Here is a 16665-nt window from a genome sequence, read left to right as displayed (position 1 = left end):
AGCAGATGGCTGCATGCCCACTGCTGCATGAGCAGACCGAGTGGGCCTTGGGGGGGGGGTGCTTCTGTGGGCGAAGGCTGGAGTGGGCAACTAGTGGTCCTCCAGATATTGCCTGTGCCTGGGCTAAGGGATGTGGGATTGGGACAGTTATGTAGCACAAAGGACAACTGAAGTTTGCAAAACCTCAGTATCTTTGAAACTCCATTTGCTCCTGCGTTTATTTAGATTTTCTTTTAGCCTACCCAAACTCTCTCAGAGCAAGTAATGACATGTGCGAAGAAATAAGTGAGCAACTCAGATCCACTCTTTCTATCTCCCTACCCACTGCAACCTTGCCAGAATGAAAAACGGCCTACGTTGTGCATGAAAGTTGCTTGGGCTTCATCCCAAACCTGCAAAGCAACCACTGAGATTACCTCTGAGTATCCCGGTTGCCTTTCAGGGTCAGCTGTACCATGAGGCAGAGAGAGGCGGCCGCAAAAATAGGCAGCTGATTTTGGGTGTTATGAAGTGGTAACAAATAGTTGGTTATTTAACTTATGTATATTGCGTTTTTATACCAGGGATGGGGAGAGGCACTTGTGGGATCTTCTGCCTCAGATGTCAAAGTAACTTGAGCAGCCTTGCATATTTTGCTTCTTGACTTGGGAGGGGATTTGCTGCTCTGACTCAGGCTGAGTACCATAAAAATTGTGACAATATGCTGTAGTTCTAGAAAGTCCTTTCTGCATTAATTTCCCTCTGACTTCACTGTTTACACCCCTAGCCAGGTGTACTGCAAATATACTGCATATATATTAGTAGGCTTTTAGGATGTTTTAACAATGTATACTATGTTTTTAATCAGTATTTAATGTATTTTATACTTACTGTTGTTCCCCGCCTCAATCCAAATGGAGAGGGGGGTAAGAAATAAATTATTATTGTTGTTGTTGTTGTTGTTGTTGTTATTATTATTATTATACCAGAAATTCTGGATAACACTTAATGCATCTGGTGAAGTGGACTGTAGTCCGTGAAAGCTTATCCCATAATAAATTTGATCGTCTTTAAGGTGCCACAAGTCTCTTCAAGGTTTTGGCTGCAATAGGCTGATACAGCTACCCTTCTGGAAGTTCTCGAAAAGTTTGCCATGGCAGGATCACATCCCCATCCCTTATGTGAGGAGGGAGGGAAGGCATTGAGGATATTCCCAAGCCACAGTTATCTAGAAAGCTATGTCTGAATATCTGTTAGCTCCCTCCTGTCCATTCTACTCCGATTCTTGTGCCTGCTGCCATTTTGTCCCCTGCTTCTTTGTCTTGCAATCCCCCTTTCATAGAATCATAGAATAGCAGAGTTGGAAGGGGCCTACAAGGCCATCGAGTCCAACCCCCTGCTCAATGCAGGAATCCACCCTAAAGCATCCCTGACAGATGGTTGTCCAGCTGCCTCTTGAAGGCCTCTAGTGTGGGAGAGCCCACAACCTCCCTAGGTTACTGGTTCCATTGTCGTATTGCTCTAACAATCAGGAAGTTTTTCTTGATGTACAGCTGGAATCTGGCTTCCTTTAACTTGAGCCCATTATTCTGTGTCCTGCACTCTGGGAGGATCGAGAAGAGATCCTGGCCCTCTTCTGTGTGACAACCTTTTAAGTATTTGAAGAGTGCCATCATGTCTCCCCTCAGTCTTCTCTTCTCCAGGCTAAACATGCCCAGTTGTTTCAGTCTCTCTTCAAAGGGCTTTGTTTCCAGACCCCTGATCATCCTGGTTGCCCTCCTCTGAACACGCTCCAGCTTGTCTGCGTCCTTGGTCATCTCCTATGAGCCTACACGTGACCTAGAGCAGTGGTTCTCAATCTTGGGTCTCCAAATGTGGAATACAATTCCCATTATTGGAATTGGAATCAGTTACCTAGGGAGGTTGTGGGCTCAAGTTAAAGGAAGCCAGATTCCAGCTGGACATCAGGAAAAACTTTCTGACTGTTAGAGCAGTACGACAATGGAATCAGTGACCTAGGGAGGTTGTGGGCTGTCCCACACTAGAGGCATTCAAGAGGCAGCTGGACAACCATTTGTCAGGGATGCTTTAGGATGGATTCCTGCATTGAGCAGGGGGTTGGACTCGATGGCCTTATAGCTTCCAACTCTGCTATTCTATGAATGCTGCCTTGGGAATGCTACCTTGAGGTGATGGGAGTTGTAGGTCAACAACGTCTAGTGGCCCACTTTGAGTACCACTGATATTAGCTGGAGAAGTGGGCTTTAAAATCTGGGAGACTTGTGGTAAAGCCTCAACTTTGCCATAGGCTAGTCTTGTGACTTTGAATAAATCACCATATTTCAGCCTTTATTCTTCAATTATAAAATGGAGATAGTAGTGACCCACCATGCAAGGGTAATAAAATATCTCTTCTATTTGACCACACTTTTTGTTTATAAAAGCTCCACGCCATCTATATTCTTTATTTTTTGTTCTCCTTGGCATGGGAGTGCTTTATTTTTCTGCTAACATCTATATTGAACATGTCTTTTTTCTTCTTCTTCTTCTTCTTCTTCTTCTTCTTATTATTATTATTATTACCCGCCTTTTCACATCTTTGCTTTCCAGGAAATAAGTGGATCCTTTCACATATGGTGTGTGTGTGTTCTAGTGAGGGTCAAAGATCCAGTACACTAAACCAGACTCCCCCAATCTAATGCCCTCCAGATGTGGTGGATTACACCCAGGGCCAGCGCTACCATTAGGCCAACTAGGCAGCCACCTAGGGTGCAGACCTCAGAGGGGCGCAGCAGTACTGACCTTACCTCGTTCTTGGATGGATGGAGTTTCGGGAAGAAGGAACCGAAATGGGTTGATCCTTCTCCCAAGTGGTGTCCGCAGCTGCTCTCAAGAGCTGATGCCCCAAGCCGTCCACACACCTACAGAGGCGGTGGCTCTCTGCTCCCCTGATCTTTTCCCCAGCCAGCCACTTGCCTGGAGTTGATGGCCTCTCGCTGCCTGCCCTGGCAGGAAGGAGGCACCTGATCCCACTCTTCTGCTTCCACCTCCTGCGCCGGGTGGCGGTGTCCCCCCTTGCTGTCTTGCCCAGCTGTGGTGTCGCCCTGTGCAAGTCGCCCGCATGCCTGCCTCTAAGGAAGAGCCTTCCCCTCCCCAGGCGCCTGGCGTTCCTGCCTTCCTCCTCTTCGCCCCGAGCAGGCTTTGGCAAGGGAACCTGGCGCAGGGCGCTGCCACCGACAGGAGTCTGCCCCGACGGCCCACGCACCTCAAGGAGGAACAGCCGAGACCGGGAGCCACCCGCTGGAGAACTGCCAGCTCCGTCCCTCACGGTAGCCAGGCAGACACGTCTGAAGCCGGTTCAGGGAGGTGGGAGAGTTTGGGCCCTGGTGGATTCTGAGGCTCAGGAAGGAAGCCACTGCCATGTGGTGATTCTTGTTTATTTATTTGTAATGCCTGTATATCGCTTGATATAATTAAATCTCTAAGTGGTTCACATATCAAAAAACACATTTAAAATACAGTATTAAAAACAGTTTCAACTATACTAACGATACAAATCCCATTTAAAATGCACTATTCGAAACCATTCCAACTACAATAATAATACAAAACCAGTGGTAGTGATGATCGTTCTGTGTGGATGTGTTGCAATGTCACAGGAAAGAGGCAGGGAATGGGCCACTTTTTCGCCCATTCCCTGGTTCAAAGGTGTCCCAGCAGGAGGGGGTGAGCCGGCTGGGATCTCAACCCTTGATGGTTGTGAACTTGCATTCACAAAGATCACACAGGAACTCCGGCCATTAGCCCATCTAATCCAGTATTGGCAACACTGACTGGCACTGGTTCTCCGGGATTTCAGGCAGGAGTTTGTCCTATACCTGCTAAAGAAGCCGAGGATGGAACCTGGACCCTTCTGCCTACAGAGCAGTTGCTCTACCACGGAGCCTGTCCCCTCCCCAGAGACCGTTTGACTGAGTGGCCACCACTTGTGCTGCTGGCTTAGCTGCTCATCTGAAACCACCTATAGGCTGCAATCCTAAACACATGTATTAGGGCTTAATCGCCACTGAACACAATGGGACTTACTTCCTTTGGAGTAAATGCGTAGGATTGTTGCAAGAGCAGAGTCACCCGTACACAATAATGTATGCTGCCCAAGTTCTCATTACTGGATTTATTTATTTATTTAGGATGACCATATGAAAACGACAGGGCTCCTGTATCTTTAACAGTTGTATTGAAAAGGAAATTTCAGCAGGTATCATTTGTATATATGGGGAACCTGGTGAAATTCCCTCTTCATCACACCAGTTAAAGCTGCAGGTGCCCTGCCCTCTTTTAAATCTGGTCACTTTAGTATAGCTCCTGCAGCTTTAACTGTGGTGATGAAGAGGGAATTTCACCAGGTTCCCCATATGTACAAATGACACCTGCTGAAATTTCCTTTTCAATACAACTGTTAAAGATACAGGAGCCCGGTCCTCCTTTTCATTTTGTCACCCTACATTAAGAAGTATTGTATTTGTAGTGACTTAAATAGCAGATCTCTGCGATGTTTTGCCCTGTGATGGTTGACTCACACGTAGAAGTCAACACTTGCTGTGGCTCTCCACTGTTGATGAACTTAGTTCCAGTCCTTCCCTACCGGGTTGAGTTTTTTCAGTCGGCTGGCAGGGCTGTGTTCCCCATGGAATTAGATCCTCCTGTGGAAGATCAAAGATGCATCTTCTTAGCTCTAGGGTGCACAGCCTTTTTGGCCCCAAGGGCCACATGGCATGCTGGTTTGGGGGGGGGGGTCAGAGTTGCACATGTGTGCTTGCATGCACACACACGCACACACGAGTGTGCATGCAAGCACACATGTGCTGCAGCAGGGAAAGAGTAATGTATATCAGTATCGCTGGGGGACTGAGTGGTGAGTATGGGCACAGGGGATTTTGGGTGTGTGGAAAGGGCTTCCATGGCGGATGGGCACAGTAAAGGCCTTGGGTGGCTGCAAACTGTGAACCTGCCTTCAATTCTCCAGCTACAACTTATATCATATTACTTTAATCAAGTTTGCAGAACTGTGACAAGTTCAGAACATAAATGGTACTAGATCTTTTCCATAACCCAGTAACATTTTATTTAGTGCTTAATTTCAAACTGAGTTAAGTAAATGGGAGTTAACATGACAGGTTGGTTATGTTAAGTAACCTTAAATTGTATATATACTTAAAGATGTGTGAAGTAAAAGGTTTTAATGCTGTGTTGCCAATGGCGGAGGTATGCATTATACCGAGTGCCCTTCAGTTCAAAATGATTTGTGTGCCACAATATTTTCTTTTGTATTTGTGAAAGATAATCAAAAATTGATTATTGCAATTTAAAATAAATTTAGCAGTTTCAAGTTTTGTGCTTTTTGTTTTTTCTACAAAACATCTGTTCTTAAAAATCGAAGTTGCCAAAATAAAATTGGGGTGTGTGCAAGTAGTTTGCCTTGCCTAGGGCGCAAAATAGTCTGGCACCGGCCCTGACTACATCAGTCCAGCATGGCCATGGTGGAGTCGGGCTAAGTTGAGCTTTTCTGAGTGGTTCAGGTGTTACTCACATCAAATCCACTACCGGAACCCTCAGAGGCGTGCTATGATGAATTTGCAAAACGTTTTGAGGATAAAATCACTCACCTTGAACACCACTGTTGATTCAGAGTCTGATGAGGGATCCAGTGCATTGTCTTAACCTGTTTTGTGGGATCAGTTTCAGTTTTTGGAGCCTGAGGATGTGGACAAAATGCTTGCATCTGTCTGACCCACCATGACTTTTTCAAACTAGCTGCAAGGGGTGGACCAGATGGATCAGCAGAGTAGTAAATGCATAATTACTACAGTGAATGCATCATTACTAGTCAAGAGAGACAACAGAGGCTGCACAGACAACCCAGAGACATCTGTTGTAATGTAATAATAATAATAATAATAATAATAATAATAATAATAATAATTTATTTCTTACTCGTCTCTCCGATTGGATCGAGACGGGGAACAACAAGAAGCATAAAACATGCTTAGCCCCACGGTGCTGGCATTCAATGCAGGGCATTAGGAAGAGGGTCCCAGAGTCACGTGTTTGTGCAGGAAGCAGACAGGAGTCCAAAGTCTGGATGTGTGACGTGGGTGCCAGTGCACAAGCCTTGAGAAGCTCATGTATATAAGTGAGAAGTGTGAATGGGTGGAGTACTGTCCACCCACAACACCCACCCTAATGTTAGAGTAGAGGAACTTGTGACAATCATGCACAAGTTTTTTTAAAAATTGGACTTTAAAAATAAAAAAGCCAGCCAGCTGGCAGCCTGCAGCGGAGTGAGAATACAGTCAGAAAATATCATAGAATCATAGAATAGCAGAGCCGGAAGGGGCCTACAAGGCCATCGAGTCCAACCCCCTGCTCAATGCAGGAATCCACCCTAAAGCATCCCTGACAGGTGGTTGTCCAGCTGCCTCTTGAATGCCTCTAGTGTGGGAGAGCCCACAATCTCCTTAGGTAACTGATTCCATTGTCGTACTACTCTAACAGTCAGGAAGTTTTTCCTGATGTCCAGCTGGAATCTGGCTTCCTTTAACTTGAGTCCATTATTCCGTGTCCTGCACTCTGGGAGGATCGAGAAGAGATCCTGGCCCTCCTCTGTGTGACCACCTTTTAGGTATTTGAAGAGTGCTATCATGTCTCCCCTCCATCTTCTCCTCTCCAGGCTAAACATGCCCAGTTCTTTCAGTCTCTCTTCATAGGGTTTTGTTTCCAGACCCCTGATCATCCTGGTTGCCCTTCTCTGAACACGCTCCAGCTTCCTTCCAGCTTGAGGGAAGGGGAGAATGTATCATACAGAGTATAGCCAAAGCTTCAAAGTACAGCAAAAGCTACAAAAGTAGGAGTGAGTGAATTTCAGATACATTGAATGTCTCACTTGTTATTTATTTCAGTGATTTTAACATTACGATGTTATGTAGAACAAATTTGTCTTAATTGTGTGCTGTAAAATCAGACATGTGACCAAGGCTATATTCGTGTGGGCACGCCCCCTTGGTGCTGGACAACCCCCTGGGGCTGTACTTGTTGGTAATCATGCCCTCTTGGGGGCCAACCATGTTGTCCTCCTTTTTGGTTTCCAAAATATGGTCACCCTAGGAGTTGTAGTCCAACCCATCTGGACAGCTGTAGGTTGGGGAAGACTGTAATTCAGTTTCCCAGAATTTGCATTTCGAGATCAATTGTGGTCTGAAAGTTAAATCAGCCAGTGCATCAACTAGAGTTTTTTCCCCTGCAAAGAATCTGGAGCATTCTGGGATTAGTTGCGAACAGAGGCCAAATCATGCAGTGGGGTCTTGTGGCAAAGTGCAAGGGAAAGAAAGGGCTGCATGCAGGAGGAGAAAGTTCGATCCCTTTCCCCTCACACCCTCCACACTCCCGGGCATTTTGTTTAATTATTGAACTGGTTTATCTGTACTGCCCTTTAAAGTCCATACATAAGAAGGTTCCCAATAAAGCCTGGATTTCGTGCCTTTGCTATCCCCTCCCTAGGTATCTTACTATTGTGTTTTTTTCCCAATGAAAGGTTATAATTTTCTAAGCTTTCCTGCAAGTTGTAATTTTCTAACTTTAGCCCTTTGTTTTTAGAGTAAGCTGATGGTTGTTTGGTCATAAGCACACGTCCTTGCTGGTGTGGACAGTTTATGATGACCTTATGATTTCTAAAGGCACATAGCTAGGAACATGGGGTAGTCTTGGGAGAGCGAACTCTTCCCAGAACTTGCCATCTGTTGCTGACACCTTGGAGTCAAGGAGGAGGAGGAGCCCTTTTAGGAGGCAGGGAAAGGGAACTGGACAGAGTTAATTTTTGAAAATATTGGCGCCTGAAAGGCACAACCTATGAGCTGCAAACCTGGCCCTTTAAACTGGAAGCAGTTTAAGGCCTGGGTCTTGTGGCCCTACTAGGAATATTGCTAAAAAGTTCAACTTGGCACCAGAAATCAATTGTAAGGTTAGTCACTATTAGGAGTTTGAAAATAAAACAGCAAGTATAATGTCATTATGCAATAATATATTTATTTACATTCAGAGTGTTGTATATTATTCTAGTTAGCTGCCCCTGACTTGCTTGATCCTTCTAGAACTGTTTGCTTCAGATACAGGGCTAGTGAGACCAGACCCCTCCCCATCTAGGCGACATGCCACATTGTACCTACTCTCCCGTTCTGACATGGTGGTGTGCGGTGGTTTGGATGGATTGACCTGTGGGGGATTGTTGGGAGGATAGTCCTCTATGTGGCAAAGTGTTTGGCACTAGATGGGTGTCCGGATTTGGGCCCTTTGTGGGATTTTTAAATACTACCTCCTCTTTAATTTGTATTTTTTCAGACTCTGGGATCTTTCTCATATATAGCAGTGATCTACAGGGCTGCTTGGAGACAAAGGACTCTCTGGTGAAAATTTCCAAAGGCTGTAACACCAGCCTTCCAGCTCAGAAGTGGAAATGGGTTTCCCGGAACCGGCTTTTCAACATCGGAACTATGCAATGCTTGGGGGTCTCCTGGAAGACTGCAAACACCAGCACAGCAGCCCACGCACTGGCCACTTATGAGTGTGACCGTGAATCTGTCAGCATGCGGTGGAACTGCCGGAGCCTGGGGGACCAGCTGTCCCAGTATTTGAGCTCCAGGCTGGGGAACTCGTCACTGATGACACCGGAGAGGGGCGACCAGGCACGCGGAGGGCAATGGAAGGTCTATGACCGTGATGGAGATCTGTGCTCCCGGCCATACTCTGGTAAAGCCTGCATAAGGGGATTGAAGCTTAATCTTCTCATCCTTCAGCGCTGCTGATGCTATGATCCATGGGCGTACTGTGTAAATCCAGAAATTAATATCTTATTTGAGAACCTATGTTTTTATATAAAAAAAGAACGAAAAAGAGGTTACTAAATCTCATGAGTCCACAAGAATGTCATAACTGCCTTAGATTAACTAGTCCATCATTCCGGCTGCCAGTAGCCAGCCAATTGCCTTTGCAGCTCACAAGCAGGGCATGATGGGGATAGCCAACCTCTGCCGTTTGTCCCCAGCGACTTGTAATCTAGTCAGAGGTGGATGGCCTCTGAACCTGGTCCTAGCAATCAAGACTGAGAAGGACCTAGCCTTGATGGCTTGATTGATTGAAATAGGCGACCATAACAGCATTTGGTAGGAATTAATTGCATAGATTAATTATGCACTGTATGAAGAAAGATTTATTATTGCCTACTCTGGGCAAAACAAATGTAACTTTATCATGAACTTTAACATGTTGTAATCCTGTAGCATATTGGCTCCTGAAAAGATGGTTTTTGCAGGGTTTATCCTACATTCCCAAAGTAAATCCAAATTGAAAAAAATGTACGATTCTTCTGAAAGATGGATTTTGATTTTTGCCTCTCTGCCAAAATGCTAACCAAGTTCCATATTCCTGGGTTCTCACTGGGTTCCATTCTGCCCAAGGAGGGGCAGGCTTGAAAGTCACCAACCAGCATTCACACCTAATGGCTCTTAAGTTCAAACATTGTCCTCAGTTTGCATGAGGAACAGCTGCATGGTGAGATTGTTTTGCTGCGGTTTGGATCCAGACTAAGTCTCACTTACTTCCATCGAAATCAATCTGAAAAATTAGTCATGACTAACTAAAGCCCCACTGATTTAAGTGCAACTGATTTATTCTGGATCCATCCCTCTATCACCAGGCCTGTATGTGCATTCTGTAGTTCTACAGCTGCACATGAAAGCATGAAAATTGGTAACTGGCATGGGACTCAGTATTCTGAAATTTTTAATTTTTGTGAGGGGAAAAAAAGCAAGGTTCTTGCCTGTAACACTGCAACAGATAGAAATATGTGGTCAGTCCTTGGAGAAGTGTCGGAAACCAGAAGTAAGCCATGCAGAATTTCCAGAGGACTGTGAGGACATTGAAGGTTTGGTACTCTTCCCCAAAACATCCCCTAAACCAGCATTCCCCAACCTCATGCCTTCCAGTTGTGTTGGGACTGTAGCTCCATCATTGCCAGCCAGAATGCAAATTGCAGTGGATGTGTTAGCTAGTGATCATGGTAGGGCGACCCTATGAAAAGGAGGACAGGGCTCCTGTATCTTTAACAGTTGTATTGAAAAGGTCTCTCTCTCTCTCTCTCTCTCTCTCTCTCTCTCTCTCTTTCTTTCTTTCTTTCTTTCCCTATGTCTTTCTCCAGAAATTTACACCATTCAAGGCAACTCTCATGGAAAGCCATGCACCATCCCTTTCAAGTATGATAACCAGTGGTTCTACGATTGTACAAGCATGGGGCGTGGAGATGGTCACCTCTGGTGTGCTACCACACAGGATTATGGCAAAGATGAGAGATGGGGGTTCTGTCCCATTAAAAGTAAGTTGCTTCCATGTTCTATGGAATTGTGGGCACTGGTGGGGCCCTAGGTTATCACCAGTGCACCTAGCCATGGGAGTAAAGAGATGGTTGTGTCAATGGGATAATTTGAAAAACAGTGCTCTTTTGTTAAACCTCCCCCTCCCCATAAGAGTTTTTGTTCACTTTCCTTCTGCCACCTAAGCTCCTTTGCCTTCAGCCTATGGCTTACTGAGCTACTCTGCCATTCCTATAAACATTGACCTGGTCCACATATCATAGTTAACAAGCCATAGGTGTTGAGAAGATAAGTGGGAGCAAGTGAACATATGTTCTGGTTGCCATGCACCCACCCTGCTGTGATGCACAACCCAGATTCACTTAGTCTTTGGGTTGCTTATCATGACGTCCAGACCTGGAACTCTGGGATGCTGGGGGACGAAGAACCCAGAGTTTGGACCCATTATTAAGTTTTTTAGTGTGTTTGTTTCTATGTAAGTTTTCCCCAGGCCTCCCAAGCTAGTTCCTTTTGCTCTCCTGCCAGGTGGACCACTGAATATTCAGTCTCTTGCTTCTTCAGCCCCCTCCCCCACTATTCCTGCCTTTCCACCCTACTTCCCACCAACAATGCACGTGTTTATGAGTTTTGCATAGCCAACTTGATGTTCATCAAACAGCAGCTGCACTTGCCCCCCGCATTCTGTGATTGATCCTGCCTCATCAACAACAAAAGTAGTAATAAACATTCCATGCAAATGCAGTGTCTAGGACAAGGGACTAAAATAGGTAGCTTTACCCTAAAATGTGTATAAGATAGGTATGACAGTGTAGTAAAAGTTGCACTACCTGTATAGGAGAATAGGCTTCTTGAATGTTGATGGATTTCGTCCCTGAAGTCTAAGCATTAGGCTTTTTCCTTGAGTGTGGCAGGTAGAATGTAATATTTTAGCTCAGAGTGAGTTACACATTTTAATGTACACATGTATATTAACATTAAACAAACCAGGATGATCAGGGGTCTGGAAACAAAGCCCTATGAAGAGAGACTGAAAGAACTGGGCATGTTTAGCCTGGAGAAGAGAAGATGGAGGGGAGACATGACAGCACTCTTCAAATACTTAAAAGGTTGTCACACAGAGGAGGGCCAGGATCTCTTCTCGATCCTCCCAGAGTGCAGGACACGGAATAATGGACTCAAGTTAAAGGAAGCCAGATTCCAGCTGGACATCGGGAAAAACTTCCTGACTGTTAGAGCAGTACGACAATGGAATCAGTGACCTAGGGAGGTTGTGGGCTCTCCCACACTAGAGGCCTTCAAGAGGCAGCTGGACAAGCATCTGTCAGGGATGCTTTAGGGTGGATTCCTGCATTGAGCAGGGGTTGGACTCGATGGCCTTGTAGGCCCCTTCCAACTCTGCTATTCTATGATTCTAATGTAAGAAGAGTGCATTTCTCTTCCTGGAATGCTTCATTTGAATAAACAAGGTGTGGGTTTACAACGTATTGAAGGCCCTGCCACCGATACCCAAGTGACGCTGTGTCTCCCCTTGTCCCCGCTCTGCCTTACATTCCCCTCTTCTCTTCTCTTTCCCCAAGGGCCCCCAACCACACAACACAGAGGCTGGGAAGCGCCCTTTGCATTATAATCTGAAATGTTTGGAAAAGCAGCCGGCTCCCTTTGGCACTGCTGGAAGACAGCTGCCCGCAAGGTGCCTACTGGTTCATATGACTCTTGGTTTTGTTCACTTTCAGTAACTTCCTCACTATCCCCTCAGGCAATGACTGTGATACATTCTGGGACAGGGACCACCTCACCAATAGCTGCTACCAGTTCAACTTCCAGTCCACCCTCTCTTGGCAGGAGGCCGGGAAGAGCTGTGAGCAACAAGGAGCCAGCCTGCTTAGCATCACTGAGATCCATGAACAGACCTACATCAATGGTGAGCAATGTGCACCTTGGACGGAGCCAGCTTCTGCTGGAAAATGTGTGCAGGGCCTTTTGTCTGCAGAGCTCTTTTCTCTGCCCGTTTCTCTCTTAAGCACATGGACAAATGCTATTCCATAATGGCTGCCCGTCCTGGACTACGTCAGTGTTTGAAAACTAGTTTTGGTAAGGGGCTACAATGAGCAGTGCTATTTGGATAGCAGATCAACACATGTACAACATAAATGTAAGTATTGTAAGACAAAGCGAAGCTTGCAGGCATTTCGTACGAGAGAGATGGGATTCAGGGAGAGAGCGGGTCTCTGACACACACACACACACACACACACACACACACACACCAGCAATAGTGAAGCACAAGCTGAAGGGGCAGGATTGCAGTTTGAGATTGATAAACAAGTGGTCAAGGGACACCTCATTTCCTTGAATGAGTTCAAATCTCCAGGGCCCGATGAACTGCATCCTAGAGTAATGAAGGAGCTAGCAGAAGAACTCTCAGAACCTTTGCAAAATCATGGAAGACGGGTAAGGTGCCGGACGACTGGAGGAGGGCTGACATTGTCCCTATCTTCAAAAAGGGCAAAAAGGAGGAACCTGGGAACTACAGACCAGTCAGTCTGACATCCATCCCTGGGAAAATTCTGGAGCAGATGATAAAGAAGTCAATCTGTAAACACCTTGAAATCAATGCGGTGGTCACTAGAAGCCAACATGGATTTGTCAAGAACAAGTCCTGTCAGACTAATTTGATCTCATTCTTTGATCGGGTAACCTCCCTTGTGGACTGTGGGAATGTTGTGGATGTCATATATCTTGACTTCAGCAAAGCTTTTGACAAAGTACCACATGACATTCTGATTAACAAACTAGCTCAAAGTGGGCTAGATGGAACAACTATTAGGTGGATTCACAGTTGGCTACAGAATCGGACTCAAAGAGTGCTAATCAGTGGTACCTTCTCAAACTGGGGGGAAATAACAAGCAGGGTATTGCAGGGCTCTGTCCTGGGCCCAGTGCTCGTCAACATTTTTATTTATGACTTGGATGAAGAGGTACAAGGAATGCTTATCAAATTTGTCAAGTTCTACACCTAGGAAAAAGAAACCAAATGCACAGTTACTGGGGACACTTGGCTCAGCAATACTACAAGCAAGAAGGATCTTGGAATTGTCTTAGATCGCAACCTGAATATGAGCCAACAGTGTGATGTGGCTTAAAAAAAAGCAAATGCTATTTTGGGATGCATCAATAGAAGTATAGCTTCCAAATTGCGCGAAGGACTGGTACCCCTCTACATGGCCCTGGTTAGGCCTCATCTTGAGTATTGTGTCCAGTTCTGGGCACCACACCTCAAGAAGGATGCAGGCAAGCTGGAGGGGGTTCAGAGCAGGGCAGCGAGGGGATCAGGGGTCAGGAAACAAAGCCCTATGAGGAGAGACTGAAAGAACTGGGCATGTTTAGCCTTGATAAGAGAAGACTGAGGGGAGACATGATAGCACTCTTCAAATACTTAAAAGGTTGTCACACAGATAAGGGCCAGGATCTCTTCTTGATCATCCTGGAGTGCAGGACCCAGACTAATGGGGTCAAGTTACAGGAAGCCAGATTCTGGCTGGACTCCAGGAAAAACTTCCTGACTGTAAGAGCAGTATGACAGTAGAACCAATTACCTAGGGAGGTTGTAGGCTCTCGCTCACTAGATGCATTCAAGAGGCAACTGGACAGCCCTCTGTCAGGGATGCTTTAAGGTGGATTCCAGCATTGAGAAGGGGGTTGGACTCGATGGCCTTGTAGGACCCTTCCAACTATACTATTCTATGATTCAGAGAGAGAGATGGGATTCCGGGAAGACTGGGCTCTGCTGGGTGGATGGTAAGGGAGAGCCTAGTAGCAAGCTTTGGTGAGTTAGGTGGACGGAGGGAGTGATGATTGGAAACTGTGTCTGGGAGCAGCAGATGCAGGTGTGATTGAATGTGGCTAATACTGGAGGGTCTGATCCTGTGGCATTCATACTCTTCTTTCTTTGTATCAGGGCTGCTAACTGGATATGGTTCCACTCTTTGGATTGGACTTAATGATTTGGACCTCACCGGGGGCTGGCAGTGGTCAGACAATTCACCCTTAAAGTTCCTTAACTGGGAGAATGGTAAGTCAGATGGGGAGATGGAGCAGGAATGGAGAATATCTCCAAAAACTATCAACAGAACCATCTTGCAGGCACAGACTGTTGGCATATATTGCTTAATTTCATAGCCTCTCCTGTATCAAAGGGTCCTTTAGATAGATCCTTGTCCTATAATTGGATGAATGAAGTAGAATCAATAAGTGGACACAGGAAATTCTAAGATATTAATCTAAAATAAACATGCTCTCATTAAGGTGAAGCCAGACATCATGTAAATCAAGTTCTTCAGCCGAGATCCAAACCCATCTTCCCCAATGGCTTCACAGTTTACATGATAGACGTATCGGCCATTAACCTGTCTGTTCCCCTTTCAGGCATGTTGCCTGGCTTATATTTTAAAGCACCACATGAATGTTTATCTATCCATACTTTGCCTTATTTGATGGGGCAGGAATTGAGACTTTTTTCCCTCTGGGTATTGGGGAGGGTCATGACTTCATAGCCACCAGTGCTAATCACAGGTGGCTTGTACTGCAAACATTTAGAACAGATTTTCTTTTACAGAGCTTGTCCATGGCAAGGCCACTTCAAACCCATCTTCACTGCTCTATAAATGTTACATTTGCCTTCATCTTTAGTCATTCTTGCTGTGGCTGGAGAAAGGAGAATGGATGGCCAGTACTAGATCTTTCAGCACTGAGTTCATAGAATCATAGAATCACAGAATAGCAGAGTTGGAAGGGGCCTACAAGGCCATCGAGTCCAACCCCCTGCTCAATGCAGGAATCCACCCTAAAGCATCCCTGACAGATGGCTGTCCATCTGCCTCTTGAAGGCCTCTAGTGTGGGAGAGCCCACAACCTCCCTAGGTCAGACCAATTTGTCTTATAACTTACTTCCACAGTTGTTGATGGTGATGATGATGATAATGATGATGATGATATACCACTTTTAAGAGTGCAGTGTGTTTTACAATTCTTAGATGGGCTTGCCCCAAGCTACTTTGCAATTGTCATGTCTGAGCATTGACTTGAACTTGGGTCTACTTGGGTAAACACAGCTCTTTAACAGCACTATAGAAATTCTCCAGTTTCTTCTAAGAAATTCTGCAGGGCATGTCGTATGCTGCTTCTCGTGGGAGTACCGCCTCAGTATTTGAAATTCTGAACTGATCTCAAATGACATCCTTAAATGTTTCTTGCAACATTACAAGCCTTTCTCAGGCTGTGGTTTTCCGTTTTAAATAATGGCCATTGCAAGGATGGGTGATCGCCTCCTTCTATCTGTAGATCAGCCTGACAACCCCAATGAAGAAAACTGTGGGGTGATCCGGACAGAGTCGTCAGGGGGATGGCAGAACCGGGACTGCAGCATCGCCTTGCCCTACATCTGCAAGAAGAAACCTAATGCCACCTCTACTACGTACTTGGCAGGTATGTAGTTTGGAGAAAGGCCGTAACCAAAATATTTATAAGAAGTTGAAAACTGCCTATGGTTTGATTGCCATTCTGCACCCTCTAACAACCATTTGCTGAACTGATGTAATGTGAGGGGAAAGTGGGCCCAGAGACAGCATGACTAGCACAAAGAGAGTAGGCAGAGGGGACTTGTAAACCGGGCCCTTGAGATAAGGATGCATTGACAAGCCCGAAAGGAAGAGCTGAGTGAAAGAGGCCTGGTGAAAAGTTTCACAGTGAGTGGTAGCAGTGGTGGTTTTTATAATTATTAAACTTTATTATTACCGTATTTCTTCGATTCTAAGATGCACTTTTTTCCCCATATAAACATCTCTAAAAACGGGGTGCATCTTAGAATCGTGGGTGCCTTTATTATTTCTTAGAATCAAAGCTTTTTTTTCTGTTGGTGGTACTGAAATTAGTGTGCGCCTTACAATCGATGGCGTCTTAGAATCGAAGAAATACGGTATTATTAAACTTTATTATTATTATTAAACTTTATTATTATTATTATTATTAAACCTAATTAATTAATTAATTAATTTTAAGAAAAAAATACTCTGGGACAGGAGTGTTTGGAAGGCAAGGGAGTTTTGGAGGCTGAGAACCAGGCAGCCCAATGCATCAAAGGGAGGAGAAGGAGGAGGAGGAGGGTAGAATTTTACATTTTATTTGTAGCTAGCTAAAGTTTTGGAGGAAGTGCAGGCCTTTAGTTTGAATGCTTCAGTTAGCTCTTATGGTTGAGGAACTCCTAGGC

General features: G+C 45.3%; 1 protein-coding gene across 1 annotated transcript in view; it reads left to right on the top strand.

The window, feature by feature from the left end:
• Positions 1–8438: 8438 nt before the first annotated feature.
• The window catches only part of MRC2 (mannose receptor C type 2), a 58440-nt gene continuing 50213 nt past the window's right edge, over positions 8439–16665 (top strand). Inside the window, exons 1-5 of the mRNA XM_063132120.1 lie at positions 8439–8781; positions 10229–10402; positions 12157–12321; positions 14359–14472; positions 15741–15884. Of these exons, the coding sequence (XP_062988190.1) occupies positions 8526–8781; positions 10229–10402; positions 12157–12321; positions 14359–14472; positions 15741–15884 (853 nt within the window). The 5' untranslated portion in view covers positions 8439–8525. The remainder of the gene's footprint in view (positions 8782–10228; positions 10403–12156; positions 12322–14358; positions 14473–15740; positions 15885–16665) is intronic.

Source organism: Elgaria multicarinata, chromosome 1 (assembly GCF_023053635.1).
Source record: "Elgaria multicarinata webbii isolate HBS135686 ecotype San Diego chromosome 1, rElgMul1.1.pri, whole genome shotgun sequence".
Classification (NCBI taxonomy): domain Eukaryota; kingdom Metazoa; phylum Chordata; class Lepidosauria; order Squamata; family Anguidae; genus Elgaria; species Elgaria multicarinata.
Note: the sequence above shows the minus strand (reverse complement) of the source record. Positions and strands in the feature narration are given on the sequence as shown.